The 27136-nt window shown below is 39.4% G+C and overlaps 1 protein-coding gene across 1 annotated transcript in view; it reads right to left on the reverse strand.

The window, feature by feature from the left end:
• Positions 1-24009: 24009 nt before the first annotated feature.
• The window catches only part of nrtn (neurturin), a 266528-nt gene continuing 263401 nt past the window's right edge, over positions 24010-27136 (reverse strand). Inside the window, exon 3 of the mRNA XM_051935028.1 lies at positions 24010-25031. Coding sequence (XP_051790988.1) covers positions 24601-25031 — 431 coding nt within the window. The 3' untranslated portion in view covers positions 24010-24600. The remainder of the gene's footprint in view (positions 25032-27136) is intronic.

A 27136-nucleotide genomic window follows, 5' to 3' on the forward strand; every position in this document is an offset into this window, starting at 1 on the left:
CTGTTAAATTTCTGGTCCCAAGGAAATCAAACTTCTTTAATAGTTTTCATGAACACAAATGAGTAACACAAAAGGCAATGTCAGTAAAAATGAGTTTTGCCTAAAAAGTCATAAAAAGTAAATAAAATCTAAAAATCACAAAATCAGTCTAAATCAGGAATCCAAAACCAGAAGCACAAAAATCACAAGTCAAAAATACAATGTCAAAGCTGTGGACCCTTCTTTAGCTTTTTAAGTACTGCTGCAACCAGTAACCCAGCTGCCTTATTAGGTGGGCCTGCCTCTTTAGGTTTCACATACAAAAGGCAGGATAGGTAACAAAAACACAAACTATATATCAGACATATGTTTATAATTGCTTTTTTATGTAAGTCTTATTCTAGCATCTCTTTTATATTGAATTCTAGAAGTTTTTCACTTTTTTTAACGTCTTGATTTTCGTTATTTACATGATGTTCCCAGGTTTGATCCCACAAATGTACTTTGAAGTTATGCTTGCATGGATGCAAAACCCTCTTGTTTGTAACACTGTGAGTTCACTTCTTACTAAGTAAGCCCTAGGATTCGATTTGCTTTCCTGATTTGTAATCACTTTTATTTTTGACTAGAACTCAGTTTTTTTTTGCTCACTGTAAGGAACAGCAGCAGAATTTGGTAGTAAAAGGAATAGAAAGATAAATTGTAACCAAAGTAACAAGCATACAGTCATAACCAGAAAAACAAAAATAAATCAAACCAAACAAATCATCAAGGTAATATACATTGTCACACACACGAGCGCTTATGAGGCAGCCAACAAGTCCTGAGGTGAGTGAAATATCGAGAGACGAAGTGTTGATATCGAGCATTAACGTCTCTCTCCTTCTTTCACCTGAGTTGCAGAAGAAAAGTAATAAATTAGCTCACTCACCTCTATCATTTCTGGCTTCCCTCAATGATGTTTCAACCAGGACATCACTTCTGCTTCTGACTCCCAAAGACAATGTCACTTCCGGTCCCTTCCTGATGATGTCACTTCCGGCCCCATGCTGATGATGTCACTTTCCGGTCCCACCCTGATGACACCACTTCCAGTCTCATCATGATGACGTCACTTCCGTCTTTCTGTTATGACATCACTTCCAACTATACTTCCTTTTGGTCACCATTTTGTATAAAAATTCACAACCAACCTGTATTTTGTCAAATCCTTGTGTTTTTGATCCAAATCAATGTTTATTTTTCACAAGTCCACTGGAAATTATAAGGGGACAATTCCCCAACTCTTCTTTAGTTTCTTTGTGTATTGCTTGTTACCACAACGTGTAACAGTGAAGTAGAAAGGGCAAAAATTTGAACACCAATAAACACACAAGCAACCAGAGCCAAAGCGTTAATCTTTGATGATAGTCAAAAACCAGAACTCAAATTCTTTAAATAAGAATTATTTTTTGAAACCAAAACAGGGAGTAATAGATTTAAGATTTGAGATAAATCTTATCAAGAACAACTAAATAGTGTATGATGTGACCTTTATACGCTTGACCTGAATATGTTACACGCTGCACACTGACAGATGAGTCATTCATGCACGATTGGACCATTCAGAGCTCCGACTTGTGCCGTTTTATCTTTCCACATCAGTGTGTCCATATGGGTTTGCAGTCAATTGTTCAGAAAAACTCAAATTTGATCTTAAATTGTTACTTGGTCGGCAAAATAAAAAAAAATAAAAAAAAATAATCAGAACATAAGAACTTAAGAAATTTGACAAACAAGAGGCAACCATTCAGTCCATCAACCTTGTTAGTTTAACTAATAGCTAAGCTGTCCCAATATCTCATTAAAGATTCTTCATAAAGGTTTTCAGTGTTTCTGCTTCAACTCCATATCTCTGTAGTTTGTTCCAGATTCCCACAACAAAGAAGCGTGTCCAGTCTTAAATGTCCTTCTCCTTAATTTCCACTAGTATCCTTTCATATTTGATTCACCATTTAGTCAAAAGGCCCAAACTATGTTCAGAATTTTGAAGATCTGGATTAGGTCCCCACACGGTCTCTTACACTTGAGACTAAACAGGTTAAATTCTCTGTCACAGTACAACATTTCATTAAATCCTGGGATGCACCTGATACTCTCCGCTGCACAGTTTCATTAAAGTTAAACACAATTTTTCACGAAATAAAGATAAAATGAATGTATAAAATGTGTATCACTTCACTCCAAATGCAATTTATCCAAAAAAAGGGTATTTCTGACTGACCAGGTTATATGTTTTATTTTATATAATTTACTGAGGTGAAATTAGGGTCGAGTCACAACTCAGTGAATTGTATTTGCTTTCTTTTCTCCGAATTGTCCTAGTTGTAGCTTTAAGTTTGTAGAATGTTCACATGGAATTTCTGACTCAAAAAACGGTATTTATTGTAAATCACTCAACAAAATATTCTCAAAATGGCAGCACTCTTAAGAAAAACAAAATGATGTTGCAGGGAGATCATTACTTATTTCCAACATCATTAAACACATATGTACAAAAACAGATTTTTTTTTGACCCATTAAAACACGTGTAAATATTTTTTTGAAGTGACGGGGAATTTATAAAAAAATCATAAAACAAAATCCTGATAACGACAATTTTGTCCTCTGGTTCCTGCATCTTGCTATTTCGAACAGTTGTTTTCCTGTTTTTGATTTTGATTCTTCCACATTTTAATAATAATTTCCTGGTGTTTTCTCACTCACAACATAAACCACAACAGGCAATGTATTAAAGAACACTGCATAAATAATGTACTATGTGATAAAACGCAGTAGAAACAGGAAGTGACGATCAAGAGAGGTTAAGACACATGAGGAAGAGTGAAGGTGTAGGATGCATGCTGAGACTCGCCTTCAAACTCTGGATGTATTTGCAAGAATAAGACTGAATATTTTCACAGCAGGTAAAGGTGATCTGTTTACTATTGGTGGTGGTCAAAAGGTGGACAGGAGGCGAGGAAAGCATCTGAGAAGCAGGATTTACAGGAACACGATCAAGAGAAGAAGCAGAGGCCAAGAGAGGATCCAACACACGAGGATACCGTGGAAAGGTATAGGAGGAATGTTGAGAGTCGCCTTCAAGGAAGGTAATTATTTGTAAGAATAAGATTGATGTCTTCACTGTGGGTAATGGGAGCTTATCTGCCTTTGATAGTAATTAAAAAGTGGGCAGGAGGGGAGGAAGGCCTCAAAATGACAAAGTCTGAGAAGTAGGCTTTATAGGAACACACTCAGAGAGGGAGCGCCGGTGAAAAGAGGATCAGACACACTAGGATATCGTGGTAATGCATTGGAGGAACGCTGAGAGTTGCCATCAAAGATTGGAAGTTTTCAAAAGAATAAGAATAATGTCTTCACAGAGGGTAATGACAGCTCATCTAGCATTGATGGTAGTCAAAAAGCGGACAGATGGTTAGCAAGGCAAATGATGGAGTCTGAGAAGCAGGCTTTACAGGAACACACTCGAGACAGGGAGCACTAATGAAGAGAGGATCAGACACATGAGGATACCATGGAAAGGCATAGGAGGAACGCTGAGAGTCGCCTTCAAAGATGGGAAGTATTTGTGAGAATAAGAATGATGTCTTCACAGAGGGTAATGGGGGCTCATCTATCATTGATGTTAATGAAACAGTGGACAGGAGGCTAGTAAGGCACCGCAAAATGGCAGAGTCTGAGAAGCAGGCTTTATGGAAATGTGCTCGAGAGAGGAAGTGCTGGGAAAAAGAGAGGCTCAGACTAACAAGAATACCAAGAAAAGGCGTACGAGGAACGCTGAGGGTACACTTAGGGCAAGGGATATCAAATATTTTTACATTTATTCTATTACCTGCCTTCGAGAGGTAATGTGGCTAATGTTACATAAATACAAACGCAAAACAAAACAGAATTAATGTAATATAAAAATTATATTTAAATAACAAAAAGATTAAATAGTTCAACAATAAGCTTGAGCTTGTCCTGCAAGCCTGGCTATAGCATAACAGATACTATAGGCGTTCCGTTCAAATAAAACAGTAAATAGTAACATAATAGGCCAGCTGTGGCAGAATGATAAGTGATCAGTAGGGGGACCTGAAAGAGGAGTAAAGGGAGCACCACTCAGCAATGCTGTCCACCATTCCCTTTATCCTTCTCTCTGAACTCCGAGACAACAAACTAAGAAGAAAGCAATGGCATTAAGTGAGGACTAATCTCTTTTTTGCCTAGTGAGCAAGGGCCTTGTAGAATTCAGGTCCTTTCTTGTTAGCAAGAAAAAATATATGTTTTAAACCCTGATGGGGAAATGAAATTTGATTTACTACCTGATTGTTAACAATGACATTTCTTGGAAAGGAATGCTACACTCTGGCAGCAATAGATAAAAATAAAACAAAACATGGAATTAGAGAACAAATACTTTCTAAATTGTATACATGCGTGCTGCTCGCCATTTCTTTCAGGCGTCCTGCTCCAAGGAACATAAATCTCTTGTCGACCCAAGTGAGGCAGAGACTGGGCCTTAAATGGAATTCGTAAGAAAAGAGGGTGACAAAAAGAAAATAGACACACATACCTTAGCCTGCAGCCCGACTCTACAGCACACGCAGCGCACACAAAGACGTCCTTCAGTACTGAAAGAGCTTCAAAAAGATCACATTTAGACAGACAGATTTAATGAGGTAATAAATTAAAACTTACCATAAAAAATACAACAGCATAGCTTCATCCACACTGTATACACAGATCATCTTCACACTTTATCTGTCTTTGCAAACCTTGTTAGATAGATAGATAGATAGATAGATAGTGTCACAGATGACTGCGGTCATTACCTGGCCGGGATGCCTGGAGGGACCGGAAAGGGACATTAATAGCTTCCGGGGCACAAAGGGGCAGCCACCCTGGATAAAAAGAGGACCACGGGAAAGGGACAAAGATGATTTGACCTACTGGGAACCGTGGCCACCGCCAGGGGGCGCTTTAAGCATCAGGAGACCCAGATGTGATTACTTCCGCCACACTTGGCAAGATGGCGGAGGGATCGGCCAGGGACGCCCGGAGTGCTTCCGGTTCAAAGGGCAGCACTTCCGCCACACCAGGAAGTGCTGCCGGATGGACGTCATCAGCCACCTGGAGCACATCCGGGCAGGAATAAAAGGGGCCGCCTCCTTGCAGTCAGGGAGCCAGAGTCGGGAGTGGGAGTAGGACGAAGCTCCCAGGAGGAGAGGAAAGGCGGCCAAGGACTGAGAAAGACTTGATTTTGGGGTGATTTTTGCTGTGTGCTTTGTGTGGAGTGAAGAACTGTGTTTATTTAATGGAAAATAAACGTGTGACTTTTATAAAGATGTGGTCTCCGGCTGGTGGTGTCCAGGCAAATATCACAATAGATAGATAGATAGATAGATAGATAGATAGATAGATAGTGTAAGGCACTATATACAGTGGACCCTTGACTTACGACCTCAATTCGTTCACGAGGGCTGGTTGTAACTCAAGTTGGTTGTAAGTCAAGACTATTTTTCCGATAAGAAATAATGGAAATGCCCTTAATGTGTTCCGAACCTCCCACAGCAACACTTACTTAACTTTTTTTAATAAAAAGGGTTGTATAATGTGCATAATTTACCAAAAACACCAATAATTTATCTAATGTACTAACCAAAAAGTTATAAAAAGTGCCTAGACTACCAGAAACAACAATTTCATACTGTACTCACCATTTAAGTTGACATCTTTGGCTTGCAGGAAAGGAAGGAGGAACAGAATGAAATGGAAGGTGGTTATTGTTTGGAAGGAGTTTCCTTATACAAATCTTTTCTTTGTAAAATTGTCGAGATGATGGATTTCGACATGCTGTACATATTAGCGAGATCGGTCACAAGAACGCCACTCTCATATTTCCACACAATTTCCTTCTTCATTTTCTTTACCTTCGTTACCTTCGCTTCCTTCCTTAGCAATTATCGAAATAAATTATATAAATCACTGCACTGACCGAAATTACATCCACAAACACATGTATCTGGGCTCCGACTGACGCTTACAAACGTTCTCGGCTGTTTGTTTACAATCGCGCAAGCGGATACATGTGCCCGCATTTGGGTTGTAATGCAAGATGTTGGTCGTAATTCAAAACAAAAATCTTGGTCGTAAAGCAAGTTGTTCAAGGGTCGACTGTAATAGATAGATAGCTAGTGTAAGGCACTATATAATAGATCGATAGATAGATAGTGTAATGTGATAGTGTAGTGATAGATAGATAGATAGTGTAAGGCACTACACTATCTATCTATCTATCTATCTATCTATCTATCTATCTATCTATCTATCTATCTATCACTACACTATCACATTACACTATCTATCTATCAATCATATAGTGCCTTACACTAGCTATCTATCTATTATACAGTATAGTGCCTTACACTATCTATTATATATTGCCTTACACTATCTATCTATCTATCTATCTATCTATCTATCTATCTATCTATCTATCTATCTATCTATCTATCTATCTACTGTATAATAGATAGCTAGTGTAAGGCACTATATAATAGATTGATAGGTAGTGTAAGGCAGTATATGATAGATAGATAGCATAAGGCACTATATAATAAATAGATAGATAGATAGATGTGAAAGGGACTATACATGAGAAGGGCAGGCTTAGGACATTATTGTTTTTTTATTTTGGACAGGCTTAGGCACCAATTTCACTAAGCTGCGCTTACTGAGTTTTATACTGAATTCATGTTAATAAATGTGTATATTTAATGATTCAGGAAGCCTTCAGATCCCTTCACATGCTGTACATTTTGTATATGTTATTTTAGATGGATAAATTTGCCATTTTTGACAACCAATCTGTGCTCAGTAACTCATAATGACAAAGTGAAAGCACGTATTGAGAACATTTTCCAAATTTATAAAAAAAATCAAACAGTGGAATCTCTCATTCCTAGACCTTTGCTCTGGCACTCAAAATTTCTCTCCTGTTTGCTTTAATTCTCCTTGAGATGTTTCTAGAACATGAGTGCAGTCCACCTGTACAAAAATGAAATGATTGGACATCATTTAGAAGGGTGCATGTGTACTTGTGTGTAGAACATCCCATAATTCACACTGCAAGTCAGGACACAAACCAAGCTGTGAAGTCCAGCGAGGCATAGGTCAGGGCAAGGGAATAAAACCACTTGTAAAACCTCTCCTTCTCCTTCTCTGGAGCACAGTGGCTTCAATAATTCTGACACGCAAGATGTTTGGTACCACTAGGTCTCTCCCTAGAGTTGTCTGTCTGGCCAAACTGAGTAACCAGACAAGATGGACATGTGACGATGCAGGTTCTACTCCATGCTCCCATTCAGCTTCTGGGAGCTCTGAACCCGACACCGTCGGTAATGTCACCAATGAGCTAGACAGTGAGGTACAACAAAGCAAGGGGATGGTGCAAAAGTGCCAAGTGCTTTTATTGAAACCAGCAAACAAAACTGTTCAAATAAATAAGTGCAGTGTCTCAAAAATATGTCATTAAAAAAATAATCCATTAAAATAGTTGAAAAGTGGAGGTTAAAATCCAATAGAAAAAAAATCCCTTTAACAAAAACACAACGAGGTTAAAACAATGGCTGGAAGTTGTCCCTTTAAACAAATCAGCCAGGTGCCTTTCTGCTACTGGTGACTCCCCTGCTTCTCCCGTCCAGGCTATACACCAGGGGAGCCACCCTACCTGCAGCTGACCTTCTCTCTGCCTTCTCCTGCTGGTCCGTTTGCCTCACTGATCCCTGGCTCTGGTAGGGTTCACCAAACCATGACTTGGGCACCCCAGCGACCAGGGCGCTCACCCTGGGTCTTTCATGTACCAAGTCCTGACTCCCGCTGCCTACTCTGCCTTATGCGGCAAGCCATCCTCCTTCCGGTCACTCCCACTCCTCAAAATGCTCATCGGGAGCGACCACTACCAGTTGCTCCCAGGATGCCGGCCAAACACCCAGGCTCACTGCTCAGCAGCCTGCGAGCCTGCGCACGCTCGCTCTCCTGCACCGGCTTTCTCCTTGCTGCTTCCTGTCTTCCTCTACTTCTAACCTCCATACGTCTTTTCTTCTTTTTTCTCCCTCCTAGCCGCCTCACGCTTCTATTTATTATCAGGACGTGGATCAGATGTGGCAATTAGCGGCTCCTGGCACCAATTACGGATGCGGACGACTCCTCACCTGTGCACTTAAGTGACGACCATCCGCATCACACGTCACCCGGGAACTGCTCCAGCCACACATACCACACCCCCTCGCTAAGCTATGAGTGCGGCGATTATTTATTTAAAAAGTGGCCCTGTTGACTTGAGCTGTGGACCCGCTACACCACAGAACATTGTTTAAGGAGTTGAACATGAACCCAATGGTCACTTTAACAGAGCTCCACAAGTCCTCTGCTGAGATCGGAGAACCTGTTAGAAGGACAACCACCTCAGCAGCACTCCATAAATTAGATGTTTTTTGTAAGAGTAGCTAGACAGAAGCCACAGTTCGGTAAAATGAATCATGGGGGTTCTTCTCAGTGCCAGGGACAAGGAGAACAACTGAGGGATGGATGAATGCAGCCTTCCTTGAAGAAAACCTGCTTCAGAGTTCACACCACCTCACCACCAGTCTGGGGCGACACCTTTTAGCAATGATAATGAGCTGAAGCACCCAGCCAAGACAATGCTGGAGTGGCTGTGTGAATGGTCTCTGGCATATAACACATGTGGAGAGACCTGAAGATGGCATCTTACAGACACTTCCCATCCAATATATCAGATCTTGAAAGGATCTGCCAGGAAGAATGAGGGAAACGGCCCAAATCTGGTTGTGCAAAGCTTGTAGTGACTCACACAAGAAGACTCAGACCTGCAATTGTTGCTAATACAAAGTACTGAATTAAAAGTTGTAACACTTTTAGGAAAGAGAGAATTTCAGTTTTTGATTTTTATTAAATGTGCAAACCTTTCTGGAAACATGTGTTCACTTTGTCATTATGGGTTATTGTGTGTAGATTGAAAGGCGAAAATGTATCAATTTTAAAGGAAATGTACAGCACAATAAAGTGTTCAGAAAATGAAAGGGTCTCGATACTTTCTGAATTCACTGTAAACACCAGAAATAAGCACACGATCAACTCAGCACTATACTGGTAGAGTTATGTGGCTAGATGGAACATGGAAGCCGCTTGGCTGACTGATTAACGAGACTGTGGGCTTATGATATTTGATAGCATATCCTCGCTTCGTGAGGTGATTTATTGGTTCATTATAATACCTTAAATCTTTTCTGCATTGTACCCCCAGGCTTAACTGATTGCCCATTTGCTATTAGCGGTGCCACTACACACCTCACCAACTGCCCACTGAGTGCCACACACTTTCCCAGATTGGCCCCACACCAGTTTTTCTGTCATTCCCCCCCGGGGGTTGTTTGAATTTTTTGAATTGCACCTACATGTATGTTTGATTCCCGAGATTTACATAAAGGCATGAAAAAGCCTTTGGCACCGTGCATTAGGAAATACATGCACCCAAGCCAACTTTGTGTACGTTACGAATATCAAAACTGGCAGTTATTTTCATTAGCTTAATAAATTCTGAAGAAGTAATAAAAAAATAAAATATAACCCGACATTTTTAAAAATAATAAGCAAAGCAATAAAAAAGTAATTTTCCTGCTAGCCAGGAAAACAAATTTGATTCTGCAACATGTGCCTTGAATTGACTGTAAATTGTGAGTCACAAAGAATCTTCCTGACCCAGCTGTGTCGGCAGAGGGTGTTTGGAGTGTTATACTTCCTCGGACGTAATCCAGTTTTGGATATCATTGATAGTTTGCCAAGCACTGATATTTAGTGAAGAAACTCAATTTATTTTTATTGCCGAGTCTACAAGAATGATATGTTGCCACCCAATCCCGGCTCATCATAGGTGTGCAGTACCCTGCTGGTGGCAAGAGAGGGCGCTGTTGCTAACAGCCTCATCTTTTCTCTCTCCGCTACAGCAGTGAGATGACGCCCCTAGAGGGAAAATAACCCCGCCCCTTCCAGCTATAGTGCTATAAAACTCTAACGCCCACCTGATGTTGGGGTCTCATTCAGACTCGAACTTGGTGAAAGGACGGAGCTTTCTGTGATTTAACCCGCTCTCAAGGGCCAAACACTTCTACGAAGACAAGAAGGTTGCTTTGCTTAATTTCTGCTTTGTGTCCTTGAGTACTGATTTTAATTTATAATTGTTTAAGAATTAAATGGGGGCACGTAACACTTTTGGGACTCACCCTGCAATTATTCACCCATCCATCTTGTTTATAAAAGGATCATTTCCATCAAGGTCGAGGAGAGAAGCTTCTAACTGCGGGATGCCAGGATGAATGTGTGTTAAGAAGAAACTCTTTGCTGGTAATAAGATAAGGGAAGACAGGATAGAGATGGGGGGGGGGGGGGGGGGGGGGGAGGTTGTAGCTGAATGTCGAAAGCCAAAAAAGTGGACTTAGTGGAGGTTAAGGATGACCAGAAATAGAAAACTGATGGACATTTCCAGAACAAGAGAATATGAAATTCCAGAAATTTCTGGAGTACTAGGGTGTTGTACCGTGTTAGCCATTATGAATGTAGAGAAAAGCCAAGCAAAATGACACCTTTTATTGGCTAACTAGAAAGATTACAATATGCAAGCTTTCGAGGCAACTCAGGCCCCTTCTTCAGGCAAGATGGTATGCGAATGAATATGAATAATATGAATAATGTTACATCAGTGCCAAACTGTTTTCCGAAATGTACTATACAGGTTATAAAATGAATAATTCCAAATATCATATATACATACCAGTGTCTCTGTTTTTTGTCAGTGTGGCTTTGTCATCATGGACCACAAGGTGCATACTAATTCAGTGTGAGCAGGAACACTCAATAAAACTGAATAAAAAAAAATCAAGTGACAATGAGATACGAATAAGGCAGATTCACCAACGTTTGTGTGTCAGCTTTTATCCCTCCAGATTAGAGAATGTCCAGTTCCATTGTCTCAAAACACCACTCACATGTACAGTTATTCCCACTTTCAAATAAAAGGTAACAGCGCCAGATCCCTTTCTGGTGGCGGTAGTATGTATCGTGATCGTGACTGAGAGAATAAAAGTGAAAAAGAAAACGCTGACTTTTACAAGTACTCTAAATTTACACCAGCTGTTACAGATGCAAATCAAATGTATGTGTTAATTGTATAATGTTAACAATAAGAGCAGCTCACTACTCAAAACGGTAAATATACGAGACAGTCAGGATCGAACTGGGGACTCTTGATTACAAGTTAGCAATTCTTGCCACTGCGCCACTGAAGTTGTTGCATCTTCCTTGAACCTTTTGTGAAAGTGTTTGTTTGATCTTTGCACTTCAGGCTTTACACATTATGTAGTTTATGTCCGTGACCCTGTAGTTAGGGTATAGCGGGTTGGATAATGGATGGATGGATGTCTACATTTTGTCATTTATTACTAAAATATGAAAAACATTTCTGTTTTAACAATGTGTTTACACAGATTATTGTAGAAATGGAACACACATGAAATGCATGTGCTCCAAATAACGATCTATTATTTCCACTCTACAACTCCAGCACTTCACTCCCAGATAATCAAACAAGGCATGAGCTGGGAGAACTTTGTGCACATTCTGCAGTGATAGGGGGATGGAATAGCAGGCTTGCTTGCTGCTTGTCTTGATCAGCACATTTACAAGACAAAAGACGTTGACAGAGAGGTGCAAAGGGATTTAAGGTGGGCCGGATTTACGAGTTTTTTCGTAGGCTTTGGTAATTCTGGTGTTAAAATGAAAGGAAAAGGAGTTAATTAGCAGCAAAGACTGGTCACCAATTAAGAATAGGGTCAGAATGAAAACCTGCAGCCACTGCGGCCCTCCAGGACTGGAGTTTGAGACCACTGCTGTACACTATGATTCTAATTCATCTGGCCTCAGAAACTCTACAAACAAAGCTAAATAACGACCCCACCATAACGAAACCAACAAAGCTGGCCACGAACGATATAATGCATCTACTTTCACTTTGCCAGAAAACTCAGCTTCATTTTAATGGGAAATACTGCAGACAAAAAAGAAGGCATGCCAATGGGATCACCATTATCAGGACTCTTAGCGGAACTGGTAATGCAACGATTTGAAAGCTTGGCTGTAACTCAGTACACACCAAAACTTTGGATATACGCTACGTTGACAACACATTCGTCGTATTAAAAAGTGACTAGCTGAATGATTTCCACACAATATTCCCTGTGATCGGGATTGGGATGATAGATAGATAGATAGATAGATAGATAGATAGATAGATAGATAGATAGATAGATAGATAGATAGATAGATAGATAGATAGATAGATAGAAAAGCAAGTATCTATCTATCTATCTATCTACAGTGCATCTGGAAAGTATTCACAGCGCGTCACTTTTTCCACATTTTGTTATGTTACAGCCTTATTCCAAAATGGATTAAATTCATTTTTTTCCTCAGAATTCTACACACAGCACCCCATAATGACAATGTGAAAAAAGTTTACTTGAGATTTTTGCAAATTTATTAAAAATAAAAAAATTGAGAAAGCACATGTACATAAGTATTCACAGCCTTTGCCGTGAAGCTCAAAATTGAGCTCGGGTGCATCCTGTTTTCCCTGATCATCCTTGAGATGTTTCTGCAGCTTCATTGGAGTCCACCTGTGGTAAATTCAGTTGACTGGACATGATTTGGAAAGGCACACACCTGTCTATATAAGGTCCCACAGTTGACAGTTCATGTCAGAGCACAAACCAAGCATGATGTCAAAGGAATTGTCTGTAGACCTCCGAGACAGGATTGTATCGAGGCGCAAATCTGGGGAAGGTTACAGAAAAATTTCTGCTGCTTTGAAGGTCCCAATGAGCACAGTGGCCTCCATCATCCGTAAGTGGAAGAAGTTCGAAACCACCAGGACTCTTCCTAGAGCTGGCCAGCCATCTAAACTGAGCGATCGGGGGAGAAGGGCCTTAGTCAGGGAGGTGACCGAGAACCCGATGGTCACTCTGTCAGAGCTCCAGAGGTCCTCTGTGGAGAGAAGAGAACCTTCCAGAAGGACAACCATCTCTGCAGCAATCCACCAATCAGGCCTGTATGGTAGAGTGGCCAGACAGAAGCCACTCCTTAGTAAAAGGCAAATGGCAGCCCGCCTGGAGTTTGCCAAAAGGCACCTGAAGGACTCTCAGACCATGAGAAAGAAAATTCTCTGGTCTGATGAGACAAAGATTGAAATCTTTGGTGTGAATGCCAGGCGTCACTTTTGGAGGAAACCAGGCACCGCACATCACCAGGCCAATACCATCCCTACAGTGAAGCATGGTGGTGGCAGCATCATGCTGTGGGGATGTTTTTCAGCGGCAGGGACTGGGAGACTAGTCAGGATAAAGGGAAAGATGACTGCAGCAATGTACAGAGACATCCTAGATAAAAACCTGCTCCAGAGCGCTCTTGACCTTAGACTGGGGTGACAGTTCATCTTTCAGCAGGACAATGACCCTAAGCACACAGCCAAGATATCAAAGGAGGGGCTTCAGGACAACTCTGTGAATGTCCTTGAGTGGCCCAGCCAGAGCCCAGACTTAAACCTGATTGAACATCTCTGGAGAGATCTTAAAATGGCTGTGCACCGACGCTTCCCATCCAACCTGATGGAGCTTGAGAGCTGCTGCAAAGAGGAATGGGCGAAACTGGCCAAGGATAGGTGTGCCAAGCTTGTGGCATCATATTCAACAAGACTTGAGGCTGTAATTGCTGTCAAAGGTGCATCGACAAAGTATTGAGCAAAGGCTGTGAATACTTATGGACATGGGATTTCTCAGTTTTTTTATTTTTAATAAATTTGCAAAAATCTCAAGTAAACTTTTTTCATGTTGTCATTATGGGGTGTTGTGTGTAGAATTCTGAGGAAAAAAATGAATTTAATCCATTTTGGAATAAGGCTGTAACATAACAAAATGTGGAAAAAGTGATGCACTGTGAATACTTTCCGGATGCACTGTATCTATCTAACAGATAAATAGATGTGAAAGGCACTATATAATTAATAGGTAGATAGATAGATACTGTAGATAGATAGAAAAGAAAGTATATAACAGATAGATAGATGTGAAAGGCACTATATAATAGATAGATAGATAGATAGATAGATAGATAGATAGATAGATAGATAGATAGATAGATAGATAGATAGATAGATAGATAGATAGATAAAAGCTAAAGTATCTAATGGATGGGGCAATAATTCAAATCAGAAATTTTAAAGAAAAATAGATTCATACACTTGTTGATGTATTTTGGCTAAAGTCTTGCAGTGGAGTGATATTAGTGTAAGAAGTGTGTCCTTGCTTTAATCACAGTGCTGATTTATTCAAACAGAAATGTCTCAGTCGGGAGGTAGTGGATCTTTTATAATTCTTTATTCATTTAGTAATCCATGACTATCCCAGTCTATTTAGTTTGGAATTTAATAAGGATGAGATAACTTGCTGTGAATAGTAAGTCGTCCGCGTCATATAAATAAATGAGTAAAAATTTGGATCTGTTCCCTAGGAAATTTAGCAGCATGGGGATAGAGGTAGTTGAACCAATGCAATAAAGAATGAGCTGCAGGTGAAATGAAGGACTCCAGGAGACACGTTGCTTTTGAAACTAGTAATTTTTATTCAACAGACAATATAAGGGTGTAAATAAAATACATGTAAACTCCACTTTGGCACCGAGAGTTCAATAAATAAACACATTCTTCCTTTTTTTTATCAATGTTGCTACCTAAATAAATAAACATAACTTACTTTGAATAAATACAGATTACCCATAATAAAGACAGATGCATTGCATCAACTCACTGCAGTTGGCTGTTACAATCCAACAATGGTGATGGACGTCTACCACCTGTCACCTTACTCCAAGCTCATGGGGTGTCTACCTTATTGCTTTTTTTCCCAGGATTTTGCAACTTCCTCCATCCTTTACTCCTTTTGAATTCCACATATGCCTTTTATATACAAGATGTTTGCCATTAATGTATTACGTATGTTATGTTTCATTTTTACAGCCCTTCTCTAGATACATAGAAATTTATAGAGGGTCTCATAAGGCAATATAGAGTTATATGTATCATACTGTACACTAGTTGTCTACTTGAAATCTTGTTCAAAGATTACCATTATACTTGAAGTAATAAAACACATGTGCATACAAGTCACAGAATAAATAATAGACATATTTAACTTGTCTTTTGTCAATGTTATTCAAGAGCAACTGGCCAGAAGGTAAATGATGCTTGCAGTAAATGACACTTGCAGTCAAAATCAGTTTTTTACTTTCTTTACATCATTTGTTTATAATAATACGTTTCTTAAAATATTTAGGGATGGTCCATTAATTCCAAAATTGTGTTGAAATTATGAAAAAAAAACAGAAAAAGACGATGGTGGAGGCCCAGTGTATCGATGCGAGCTCAAAAAGAAAGCGCAAAATCACAACACATCAAATGCTTTATGTTGTGATTTAGTTTAGTGTTTTTTTCGGAAGTAGTGAAGATACAAATTCCACATGTTTTGTTAATGCCTCAATTCCAACTATGGGATGCTCTTCCTGTCCCCACTATAGTAACAAACTGCATTTCACCTCTATGGCCAGTAGGGGTCAGACCAGCACTACAAGCCAAGTGTGATGTTTTCACATCGTTGTGCCTCCCGCTCACTCAGTGCAACTGAACACCTTGGGAAACATGAGCCAGGGATTCCTGTTGATAGCAAAAGCAGGTTTAGAAGTATCTGCTGGAAATTCCCTCAGGTTGTAAGTCATTTTAAATACACTGGAAAGAAAAAAAAAAAAACGTGTACATATTTTGCTTTCAGGTGTGAAAATTCTTCAAAAATGCGAACATGAGGGAAAGAGAAAAGTTCTGTTTAACGGTATAAAATGATGAAGCAAAACTAACATGGGCTCTCAGGAGAGGAACTCCACCAACAACTGATTTCGTACGGCTGGAACTCAACCATGACAAATCTGAAATACACGGATGAAGACGCTTCATGCTTGGCGCTAACTGGGCTCGTGTTTGAAGATATCTTACCCAGATATGCTTGAATTACATAACCTGACTATTTGTGCAGTTTATGTGTCTATATGTGTGCATATATAGTGGCAACCGGTGCTAGCAAAAACAGAGAAGGCTTAGCGTTTACAAAGGAAATGAAGCTCTTCATGGTGGTCCTGTGGGACAAGTGCAGATGGTGCAAAGAATGAGTGAGCCCTTCACAATGGCCAATTTTACTTTAGCTCATGAAGGTGCTGAGGCTTAAAAATGAACAAAAGCTGAACTGTTAGAAACTGATGGGACTTTGGGAAACCTTGGATAAAGTCTTGAAAAGTAATTTCAAAGAAAGGAATGAACAGTATCGGTCAAACTGACACAGTTTAAAATGTGTTGCTAATTTCATTATGATTCATTAAGGACTTGCTGCTGGTTGATACAAAACACACACACATATATATATATATACATACATACATACTGCATGTGAATTCTAACTATACATATACAGTATACTCTTCATCATCATCATCATCATCATCGTCATCATCATCAAGCAGGTTTAATCACAATCAGGGTGAGAGTCAGAGGGCAATGTACAGTCTACTCATTCATTAGTTGTATTAAAATAAATACACTATAATAAGAAATAAAGCACACACAAACACAGATTGTATATATATATATATATATATATATATATATATATATATATATATATATATATATATACAATATACAGAATTCATATATATATATATATATATATATATATATATATATATATATATATATATATATATATAGTATTATACTGTATGTACAAATTAAGGTACAATGAATAGCAATTTTGGGACGCTAGGGAGTGACATATAAATTCTATTCACTCTGCACTGCTTGAAAACACTACAAGACATTATGTCATGTTTTACCTTGTGAATTTATTTATATATTTTTGATGACCGCAACACGCTTCAAAAAACTTGGGCCAGCTGACAGTTCCCAACTGTGTCACATTTCCAACTTCTTTTAATAGCACTTATAAAGAAGACACACGTTAGTTGAGCTTAGCAAGCAGAATCCCCCACACTACCCCCCATAAACCTATTCAATTGTCTGGAGACCCCATTGCCGTATTTTGCACTTCATAATGCGACACACAGGTCAGGATGGGAGGCAGGCAGGCCAATTGAGTTCCTGCACTTTGCTTACACAGCCATGCACTTGTAATCACGGCAGGATGGGGTCTTGAAAAATGCAGGGATGTCCCTGGAAAACATAAGGTGTGGATGGCATCATATGTTGTATCTTTCTGTATTAACCGAGTCCTCACAGATGTGCGGTGGGCACTGACACACCCCCTAGATACCATGACTGGCAATGGCTTTTGACCTGAGGCTGATAAGAGCTTGGATGGTCCTTTTTTTCTTTGATGGCAACTTTTTCCAAAAGCTATTTGAAATGTTGACTCATATAACCACAAAACACAACTCCACTGTGTGACGTCCCATCTGAGATGAGACTGAGCCCAGAAAAATCGGTGGCACTCCTGGACAGTACTGATGTATGGCTTGTACTTTGCATATCAAAGCCTTAACTTGCATCTGGCTTGTTGACTGGCAAGGATTCCTCAGCCCATGTCATGATATCCATTACAGACAGTGACGTCTGATGGCTCACAGATCACATGCATTCACGAGTGGGTTTCAGCTTGTTCTCCTGTTTTCCTTGGATCTTTCCAATTACATTGTACACTGTAGAGGGTGAAATTCCCAAAAGAGTATCAATTTGTCTTTGGGGAGCATTGTTCCCAAAGTGCAGGATTATTTGCTGACACATCTACTGGCAAAGTAGCAATCCTTGACCCATTCTTGCTTTTGAAGGACTAGGCCTTTTTTGGAGGCTACACTGTATATGCACTAGATGATGATGGCCACATCATGTTGTTGTTTTAACTCATCACATCATTCTTTGCCCTAAACTGTCCTGGTCCTAACTTTTTTGAAACATCTTGCAGGCATCAATTTCAGAATTAAGATATATTTTCAAAAAAACTATCTATCTATCTATCTATCTATCTATTATATAGTGCTTTTCATATCTATCTATCTACTGTATCTACAAATAATTATTTGCAATTTTTTCACTCATTGTATTTTAATTAATACAGTACGTTAGCAATATACTTTATAGCCTATCAGTACAATTTATGAATCAATGTATATGCATGTATGCCTATTTTACATATGATTCATTTATTTGTTATACTCTTAATTATATGATATAATAGTAAAAAACATTACTTTACATTTTTAACAGTTATTAAAGTATTAAAGCACAATTTATATATTAGAAAACTAATCTAAATGCGTCAAGTGTGTATGCATGAGAGGTAATCAAAACGTTTTGAGCCTGACTTGAAATGGCTATTTTATGCTGCAGATTCCAAAGGTTGGCTCCAAAAATATTCATTCATTCATTTGTTCATTCATTTATTTTCCAACACTTATCTGAAGCTGGGTCACGGTGGCAGCAGTCTTAGCTGTGAGGCCCTTTCCCCAGCCATACTTGCTAACTCAAACTATGGGAACCCAAGGCATTCCCAGGTCATCTGGGAGATATAAACCTCTCAGCGAGGTCTGGGTCTTTCTCGGGGTCTCCTCCTAGCTGGTCATGCCCATTAAAACCTCCACAGGACGATGTCCAGGAGGCAAACCATCTCAATTGGCTCCACTCAATGCGGAGGGTCAGTGGCTCTAGTCGGGCCTCTCCCGGATGTCTACACTTCTCACCCTATCTCTAAGGGAGAGCCCAGTCACTCTGTGAAGAAAGCTCATTTTGGCCAAAAATATGTAATTTACAAATTCATAGCATTTATGGTTTATAGTTTTTGTTTCTCATTTTAGAAACATGTGAACATCTATGCTAAAAACCACAAAAATCAAATATTGGGATATTATTGAATTTCTGATGCTAGAAAAGAATACATTTTCATTCTCGCCTAGATAACATCTACCTGGACCAGTCCACTTCATAGGCCAAAGTCAAGATATGAACTGCAGAATTCCATTGTGACTTGATGCCTTTTAAGGATGGATCAAATCTATGTATCAAATCTAAAGGATGGGCCAAATATCCCACTGGGGACAAATAAAGTTCTATTTATTTATCTATGTTATAAGTATGGTGCTGCGGTGGGTTGGCACCCTGCCCAGGATTGGTTCCCTGCCTTGTGCCCTGTGTTGGCTGGGATTGGCTCCAGCAGACCCCCGTGACCCTGTGTTCGGATTCAGCGGGTTGGAAAATGGATGGATGGATGGATGGATGGATAAGTATGGTGGGTGTGGCAATTTGCCATTGCCTTTTCACAGAATGCTGAGCTTAAGGGCTATTTATATTGATTTGCATATTCAAAGAGGCGTAATTCTGGGAGGAGACGGGGCGGGACAGCAGGTGCGTGCACGTGCGTTACTTTTCACGCTGACTGGGATTTATGAAGTGGAAGAACGTGGAAGTTGACGTTCACGCAGATTTATGCATCTGGATTTTTTTGTGCGTACGAACATTTCCACTTTTGTCCGTACACCATGTTATAGTGTGAATTCTTTGCATGGCGTTATGCATGAGGCCCCAGGTCAGTTACAGAAGAGTGGTTAGACAAGCAACATTTCATTTGAGTTGCACAGAATAGCTTTGGGAAAGTGAAAAGCAGTGACAAGCGAAACAATTTGCAGCAAAACTCAGTGTTTCACTTCCAGCAAAATTTGTGCCGTTCACACAAGGAGAAAGGCGTTTGGTTCCTGTCTGGAAGCGTTTTCATGTATGAATTCTGTATGGGTCTCCCTGTCATGCAGGATTTAAATAAAGATCTCTAGGGATAAAAAAAAAAAATCACTGTAAGCGAGCATATCCTCAGCTACAATAATGCGGTTACTGGAAATATTGTGTAAAGGGGATTGTGGCAGCAGCGACTTTTCATGTAGTGAGATTTTACAGTGGAGAAAACACAGTAATGTACACAATGGTGTGTTTTAGTGTACCTTTATATGACAAATATGTAACATGTCACTTTTTTTTTACTGTTAAGTGTGTTGCACTCCTTCGCTATAAGGTCAACAAGAGGCATAAATAAAACTGTTTTTACTAATGTGGTATGGATTAAAAGCTATACACAGCTACAGAAATGAACACTGGTAAACACGGAAGTTTGTTTTCCACCTAAAAAATAGAATACGTTCAACTTCCCAAAAATTTTGAAATTGCCTACAAAATGAATTTTAGTCCCAAAAATGTATAAGAATCAAAATTTGCATATTTCGCTCATCACTAGTGATAATAATGGAATTAGGGTTTATGGGGATTGTGTTAAAAACCGTCTTTTCTTAATAAGTGAGGCTCAAAATTTTACAAATACCCCTATATCTAAATAATATACACTGTATATATAAGAGGGACGTTCAAAAAGTTTCCACACTTTTTTTTAACTTTGTTTATGAAGAATTTCAAAAACAAATGACATCGCTTTCTACATTGTCACCTTCTTTTGCGATGCAATATTCCCCGCGTCACACCAACTTTTTAATGCCCAATTTACTATTCCTCCTGCCTTTACAGGAAAGTGCGGAAATGTTTTGAACGTCCCACATATATATATATATATATATATATATATATATATATATATATATATATATATATATTATATATATAAATAAAATTAATTCATTGTACTTTAATTTGTGTACTGCAATAACAATATAACATAGTATGCTATAACTGAAGCACAATTAAGAAATGAAGGACAAATATCATGTACACTCACCCACTGCGTATGTTGATTACACAAAGTGCCAGTTGCTTGCAGATTATATTCATTGGATCAATATAATTCATTTAAAAATATTAATTACACTGAAGTAATAATGCATGTTTTCACCAATTACAGAAGAGTAATTATTAGATGAAGAGATTATATACATGTCTATTTACAGTTAACAGTCGGTACAAGGTAATTAATGTTGAAATATGGCAGAACTATTTCCGGTATTTACTAAACACTAGGTGATAAAATTGCTGATCACGTAACTGTACCATTTGAATAAAAATCCAAAAACTGTTTAAGAGAAATTCCAGTATAGACATCGAGTACAATGTAAAAACACAGTATGGTTTAAGCAACTATGCCATAGATGAACTGTAAACAGTTCACCGAAACATGTCCTTATATCGTTTCATCTGTTATTCCAACATATTTCCAACGAGGATCTTTGCATTTCAATATGGAACCCATTACCCCTTTCCTTATTTCTTCAACTTCGGGATAACTCAGTGATTCTGCTCTGAAGCAATTTGATGAAAGGATGTGGCAAATCCATAAAGCATCTCCTGAAGTTTCACGCTGCAACCTTAATAGAGAGAGGAAGTGAAACAGCCACTTGCACTGCTGACCGACACTATTGAAGGGTCAGATTATTCTGCTCATTGGAAATAACCAATATGGTCCCTTGCCGGCTGTTAATGATGTCATGAGCAATGTGTGTAAGTTTTTAAAAGTTCTACAAGATTCTTCAAAACAGGCAAATAAGAGCTTGGTTAAAACAAAAGAGAGTTTTACAAATGAAGCATGTGACTCTCTATGGGTCCTGTTTCTGCATTTAGAGCCCGCCAGGGTTTACTGCACAAGGCCTGTATGCAAAGTCTTTGAGTCTGATGAGAACCATTGGAGATCCAAGATTCAAATTCTGAAATGGAAGTGGACACATGCAGTCCTTTCTCTGCAGGACTTGAACAAACGGGGTGTATTTTGGGGTGCCTGGGGTTGAAGTAGCTTGTGTACTGGGTGTAAAAGAAAATGAGGTAGATAATCGCAGCAGAGTCGTATTGTACTAGCGTTGTAGCTAGAATCTGAGACAAACTGAGCAGGAAAGTTGTTGATGCAGGTCCATCATTTACAAAATGACTAGATGACATATAACTCTACATTTCTTTAGCGGAGGAATTCTAAACAGTAAATTATTTTATAAGCATAAAAGATTGAGTAGATTTTAAAATAGTGTATCTCTGTATTTTTTTGTAAAAAAAACATAAAATCGATTTTAAGCCCAGAGAGGTTTCAGTGTGATCTTCTTGCTGGGCATCTCATCTTCGAACCTATGTGGCTCGCTTCAGGCATGTTGAGTGAGAGATCTGTGACTCTGACACAGCAAGCAAGCAAATCTCACAGGCAATGGAAAAACCTCATAACTGACATTTTGTTCAAAGTTTTTGGAGTTACTAGCTCTTTCCTGATGTTATAAGGTAGTGGTGATGGCCATATATGTCTTCATTCTGGTCATAGCACGATGGAAGAAGCTTGTTTGTACACAGTTGTTTGACCTATTGCAAGATAAGCAACTCCACTGACCAATGAGGAAAGACCACATACCAATGAAAACATTGGATTGCAATCACATGATTTAAATGTTCCAACTGCGTAATTTAAATGGCAGGTTTTGTTGATTTATGAAAAAAAAACAATATTGTGTACGTGAAGCTCAGGAAAAATTAAATCTAGAGATCGTTAATCATAGGGGCGACATCATTTTCTCAATTTGTGTATGTGACATACAAGGTTTTTCCATAGTTGGTGAGAAATGGCAGGCTGTTTGTGTGTATGTTACTGATAGAGGAGGAAACTGATGTGCTTTCGGCAGTGTGTAAGGTTTGTAAGTGATACGCTTCAATAACTGCCCTTATGGCCACTTTAAAGAAAGTCGTTGGTCACGCCGTCCTCTAGACAGACTCTGGCATACTCACTTCTCTTTGGACTCTCGAGATGGCAATTCAGATACTGTTGATTTTTTAAATATTGTCTCAAGCACTTAAAGGGGCCAATTTCAAAGCGGGCACCGGAAAATGAGACTGTTTGTTCTATTCCTCCACAGCATGGAGGACTTCGATCCAGGAGAATACTTCCAGGCCTGCCTTCAGTCTCTGTGAAGTTCTACACCATCTTGTCTCTAGGCTTTACACCTCCAAAGGTAAAACAAAATGGTGCTGATTAAGTCGAGCAAGTGACTGGGGCAAACCAGTAAAGCCAAAAAGTGACCCTCCATCTTTTTTTGTTTGTTATATTGTTCCTACACCAATGCAACTATGGTTGTAAATGGGGCATTCTGGATATCAAACCCTTCTTGACATCTTGAGGCAGCCATACCACTTGCGCTTCAGCATAGGTCATCCACCTGAAGCTAAGCATGTTAAGGCCCATCCAGTACCTGGATGGGAGACCATCTAGGAGAAGCTTGGGTTGTTGCTGCAAGAGGTTTTGGTGATGCCACAGCAGGGGGTGCTTACCCAGTGGTCTGAATGTGGATCCCAATGGCCCAGTGCGGTGATGGGGACACTGTGATGTAAAAAAACCAATCAAAAACCGAACTTTCACAGAACTGGTAAATTGCTAAGTAGGGCATTTTATGTTCCAACAAAAACAAATTAACATAAACCAGTTAAGCTCCAGTCCTGAGATGTAAAACCAAAGTCCTGACTTTCTGTGGTCATAAAAGATCCCTGGACATCTTTGGTAAAGAGCAGGGTTTATCCCGATGTCCTGGCTAAATTGCCCTCCATGGTCCTGTCTTTTCTGTCCCCCTAATCATCCCTTCTTTCTAATTGTCTCTCTCTCAGCACTTCACCACCTAACAGCTAATGCGTGGCGAGCATCCTGATGCAAAAATGGCTGCCGTCGCATCATCCAGGTGGTGGTTGAAGTGGCTCCCCACTCACTGTTTCAAGCGCTTTATAAATGTAAAGAATTATTATTATTATTATGAAATGGTCATACACCCATATAAAAGTGCACATCTATGCCTCACACTCGCATTATACACCTTATTCGCACAGTCTAATAAATCGTTCGAACTTCCACGTTGGCGAGGACATTTTTTAATCACCGTTTGCACGAAATGCTAGCGTTTGATTTGTTGTGAAGGGGCATCTCTTCTCAGTTATTCTTTTAAACGTGGAATGCTCCCAATTTCTAGGCTCTACACTCCAAACATTTTATTTGTGGCCAACACCCAAGAAACTAGTAAAAAAAAAAAAAAAAAAATTACTATACCATATGGAGTACAGAGTTTCATTTTTGCTCAACAAAATGGACTGCGTCATTATTATTACACTTTTTTTTTTGCACTGCTCAATTACTAGTTTTTGACATTCCTTAATAATTGCTGCTAACCATCAGTAATACGCTCCTTCATATGAACAATGGAGCTGATGCCAGAGTTTTATAGAATTGGTGACAAATGCCAGCTGTAACTTGAAATTGCGGTGGCTGTCAATGGAGGGCAAGCCTCCTGTAAATTTAAATGATGTGATTTACCATAACCAAACGGGGACTTGCTCCCAATTGTGAACTTGCTTCTGGTTTCATTATGCACATGTCCTATCATCAAGCCCAGAAGTGTTTAAACCGCATGCCAGTGTTCTAAACACAGCCACATTCCTTGGCAGACACATCCTTGATCGTGTGATACTGGTTATTTGTGTCCAAGAAGGAGATGTCATCATCATAGGCGGTGGGCCGACAGCAGGGTTTGTGCCTGGCTTTCCCTTTCTTTACGCGGCCTCGCTTCTTCATGTGCTCCAGAGTAAGGTCGTAGTTACGACGGCTGGAGTGGCATTTTCCACTGCAGTACCGGAAAAGCAAAATCTCCTCTCCTTCATAGCCCAGGCCCAGCTCACTTACGCTGACTTCCAGCTCTTTGAGGGAGCAAGGCTTCAGGCCCTTCTTTGCCCTTTTAGTCCTCTTGGCCGTGCTAGCCATCAGGTCTTTTGAGTCAGGCCTGTGTCGGTCAATGAGGGAGCTGATTAGCTGCTGGACGTCACCTTCTGTGTAGCTTTGGAGCAAAGCAGTAACTGGAAGAAAGGGCAAAACAAACAAATGGTCAGTGAAATGAGCTTTACATTGTGCAATTCTGTAGTAAACCTTAGGGTGAGGGGCTACTGGAATTTGATGGTGATCATGGGAGAGAATGAATTTAAATAATTTTATCACAAGGCTGCAACATGGCAAAGTGTGACTGCTTTATGAATCGAAGTACACAGCCAAAGCCCAATCAACTTCTTATCAAGAACCAATATAATGTTACCATATATACACACGCGGATAAGTTCTCCCATGGATAAGTCGGGACTTGATTTTACTGGATAATTTCTGGTATTTTATAATATCGGCTGTATAAGTTGAATGCGGAAAACTCTTGCTATTGGTCCAAGCGATTATGATCTGCTAGCGCCCACCTGAGAGAGTAACCACAGACCACACAGATTCTCAATTATCTGCCAATCCACCCATAATAATAATAAATTTTATTTATATAGCACCTTTCACCTAGCTTGGTATCATCTGTAAACTTAAATCACAACTCACCCAAGCAAAACCACCAAGAATATTCAATGAACTGCAAGGGACTGTGGGTTTGTTTTCCATAGCCTTTATAGAGCTGAGGACAATGCCTTGAGAGTGGTAGACAGATGGCCTGGCCCCCTTTACAGAACCACACACAAAATGCATGGAGCATAGTTAAAGTTAAGTAGATGCCTAGAAACTAAATGATCAACAATATTAACGTAAAACAGACATAAAAGAGGAATTTGAACCCCAGCCCTGGGGACCCTGCACAAAACATAACAACTCCCAAGAAAGAAAGAACAAGTAGACTTCTAACCAAAACGGAACAGACTCCCACTGTACATTGCTAATTCACACCACTAACATCTTATTAAAGACGTATCAATAAATCCTTAAAGATCCAACATGCAGCCAAGAACTGAGGAACCAATTAACTCTCAATCTCCAGTCCCTTCTTTCTTTGTTAAAAAGTAAAGAGTTGAAAATAAATAATACAAGACCCAATATTCTTCAATCAAACCCAGTAGAACCATTTTCAAGAAACAATTTTACTCCTAATTAGGACATTTAATATTCTAATAAACATAAATATAAAGCAGCTAAGAAACTACATGCACCCAAGAAAGATGGAATCTCTAGCCAAAAATATATAGGATATGTTTGAATAAATACACTGAAAATTACAATCAAGTGCCAATCAATCCATTAGGTGACACTGGCAGCCACATGGGGTTATCATTTTTTTTATTTTTAATAAATTTGCAAAAACCTCAAGTAAACTTTTTTCATGTTGTCATTATGGGGTGTTGTGTGTAGAATTCTGAGGAAAAAAATGAATTTAATCCATTTTGGAATAAGGCTGTAACATAACAAAATGTGGAAAAAGTGATGCGCTGTGAATACTTTCCGGATGCACTGTAAATGTAGCGCGTGGCTCAAGTAAAGCTGAGTCTTGAAACCGTCTGTCAAAGTCTGACAGGTGCTGTCAAGTTGCGCACACACCTTCCATTGCGTCTCCAGCTCTGACGCGAGGTTTTGGATGTTCCCCAAATCAAGGCGCTGCAGCTTTGAGAACAGATGTTGCATTTTTCGTTTGAAAGCATTAACTGAGCTAATCATATTGACCATGGAGTTCTCTTTTCCTTACAGCTGTAAATTAAGCTCATTCAACATGTTGGTCAGATCAGAAAAAAAAGCCAAGTCTAGCAGCCATTGATCGTTATTAAGTTGCTTGTATTCTCCATGTTTAATGACAAGGAGAAACTCCTTTTTCTCCGGCCAGGGGTCTTGAAATCTCAGCAGGAATTTCTCCCTAGCCATCTGCCTCAATGAAGGCCTCTTTTTATCATCTCTTCTTCTTGGAAGGACTTCTTATGCTTAATGATCGAGTGACTCACCTGGAACGATGCTTCGGTGTGTCTGCCTTTGCTTTTGAATTCAGCCAAGTGAAAAATGACGGCTGTCCGATTAACTGCGATTTTAGTTCCCTCTCCTTTCTCTTTCTCAGATCGCTTTTCAGAAGGAAGTCAGTTTCATAGTTTTTATGAACAGTTCGAAAGTGCCTTTCCACGTTTTCCTTCTTTGGAATATCAATGATAGATTGACAGAT

The sequence above is a fragment of the Erpetoichthys calabaricus genome, chromosome 12, assembly GCF_900747795.2.
Source record: "Erpetoichthys calabaricus chromosome 12, fErpCal1.3, whole genome shotgun sequence".
In the NCBI taxonomy this organism is placed as follows: domain Eukaryota; kingdom Metazoa; phylum Chordata; class Cladistia; order Polypteriformes; family Polypteridae; genus Erpetoichthys; species Erpetoichthys calabaricus.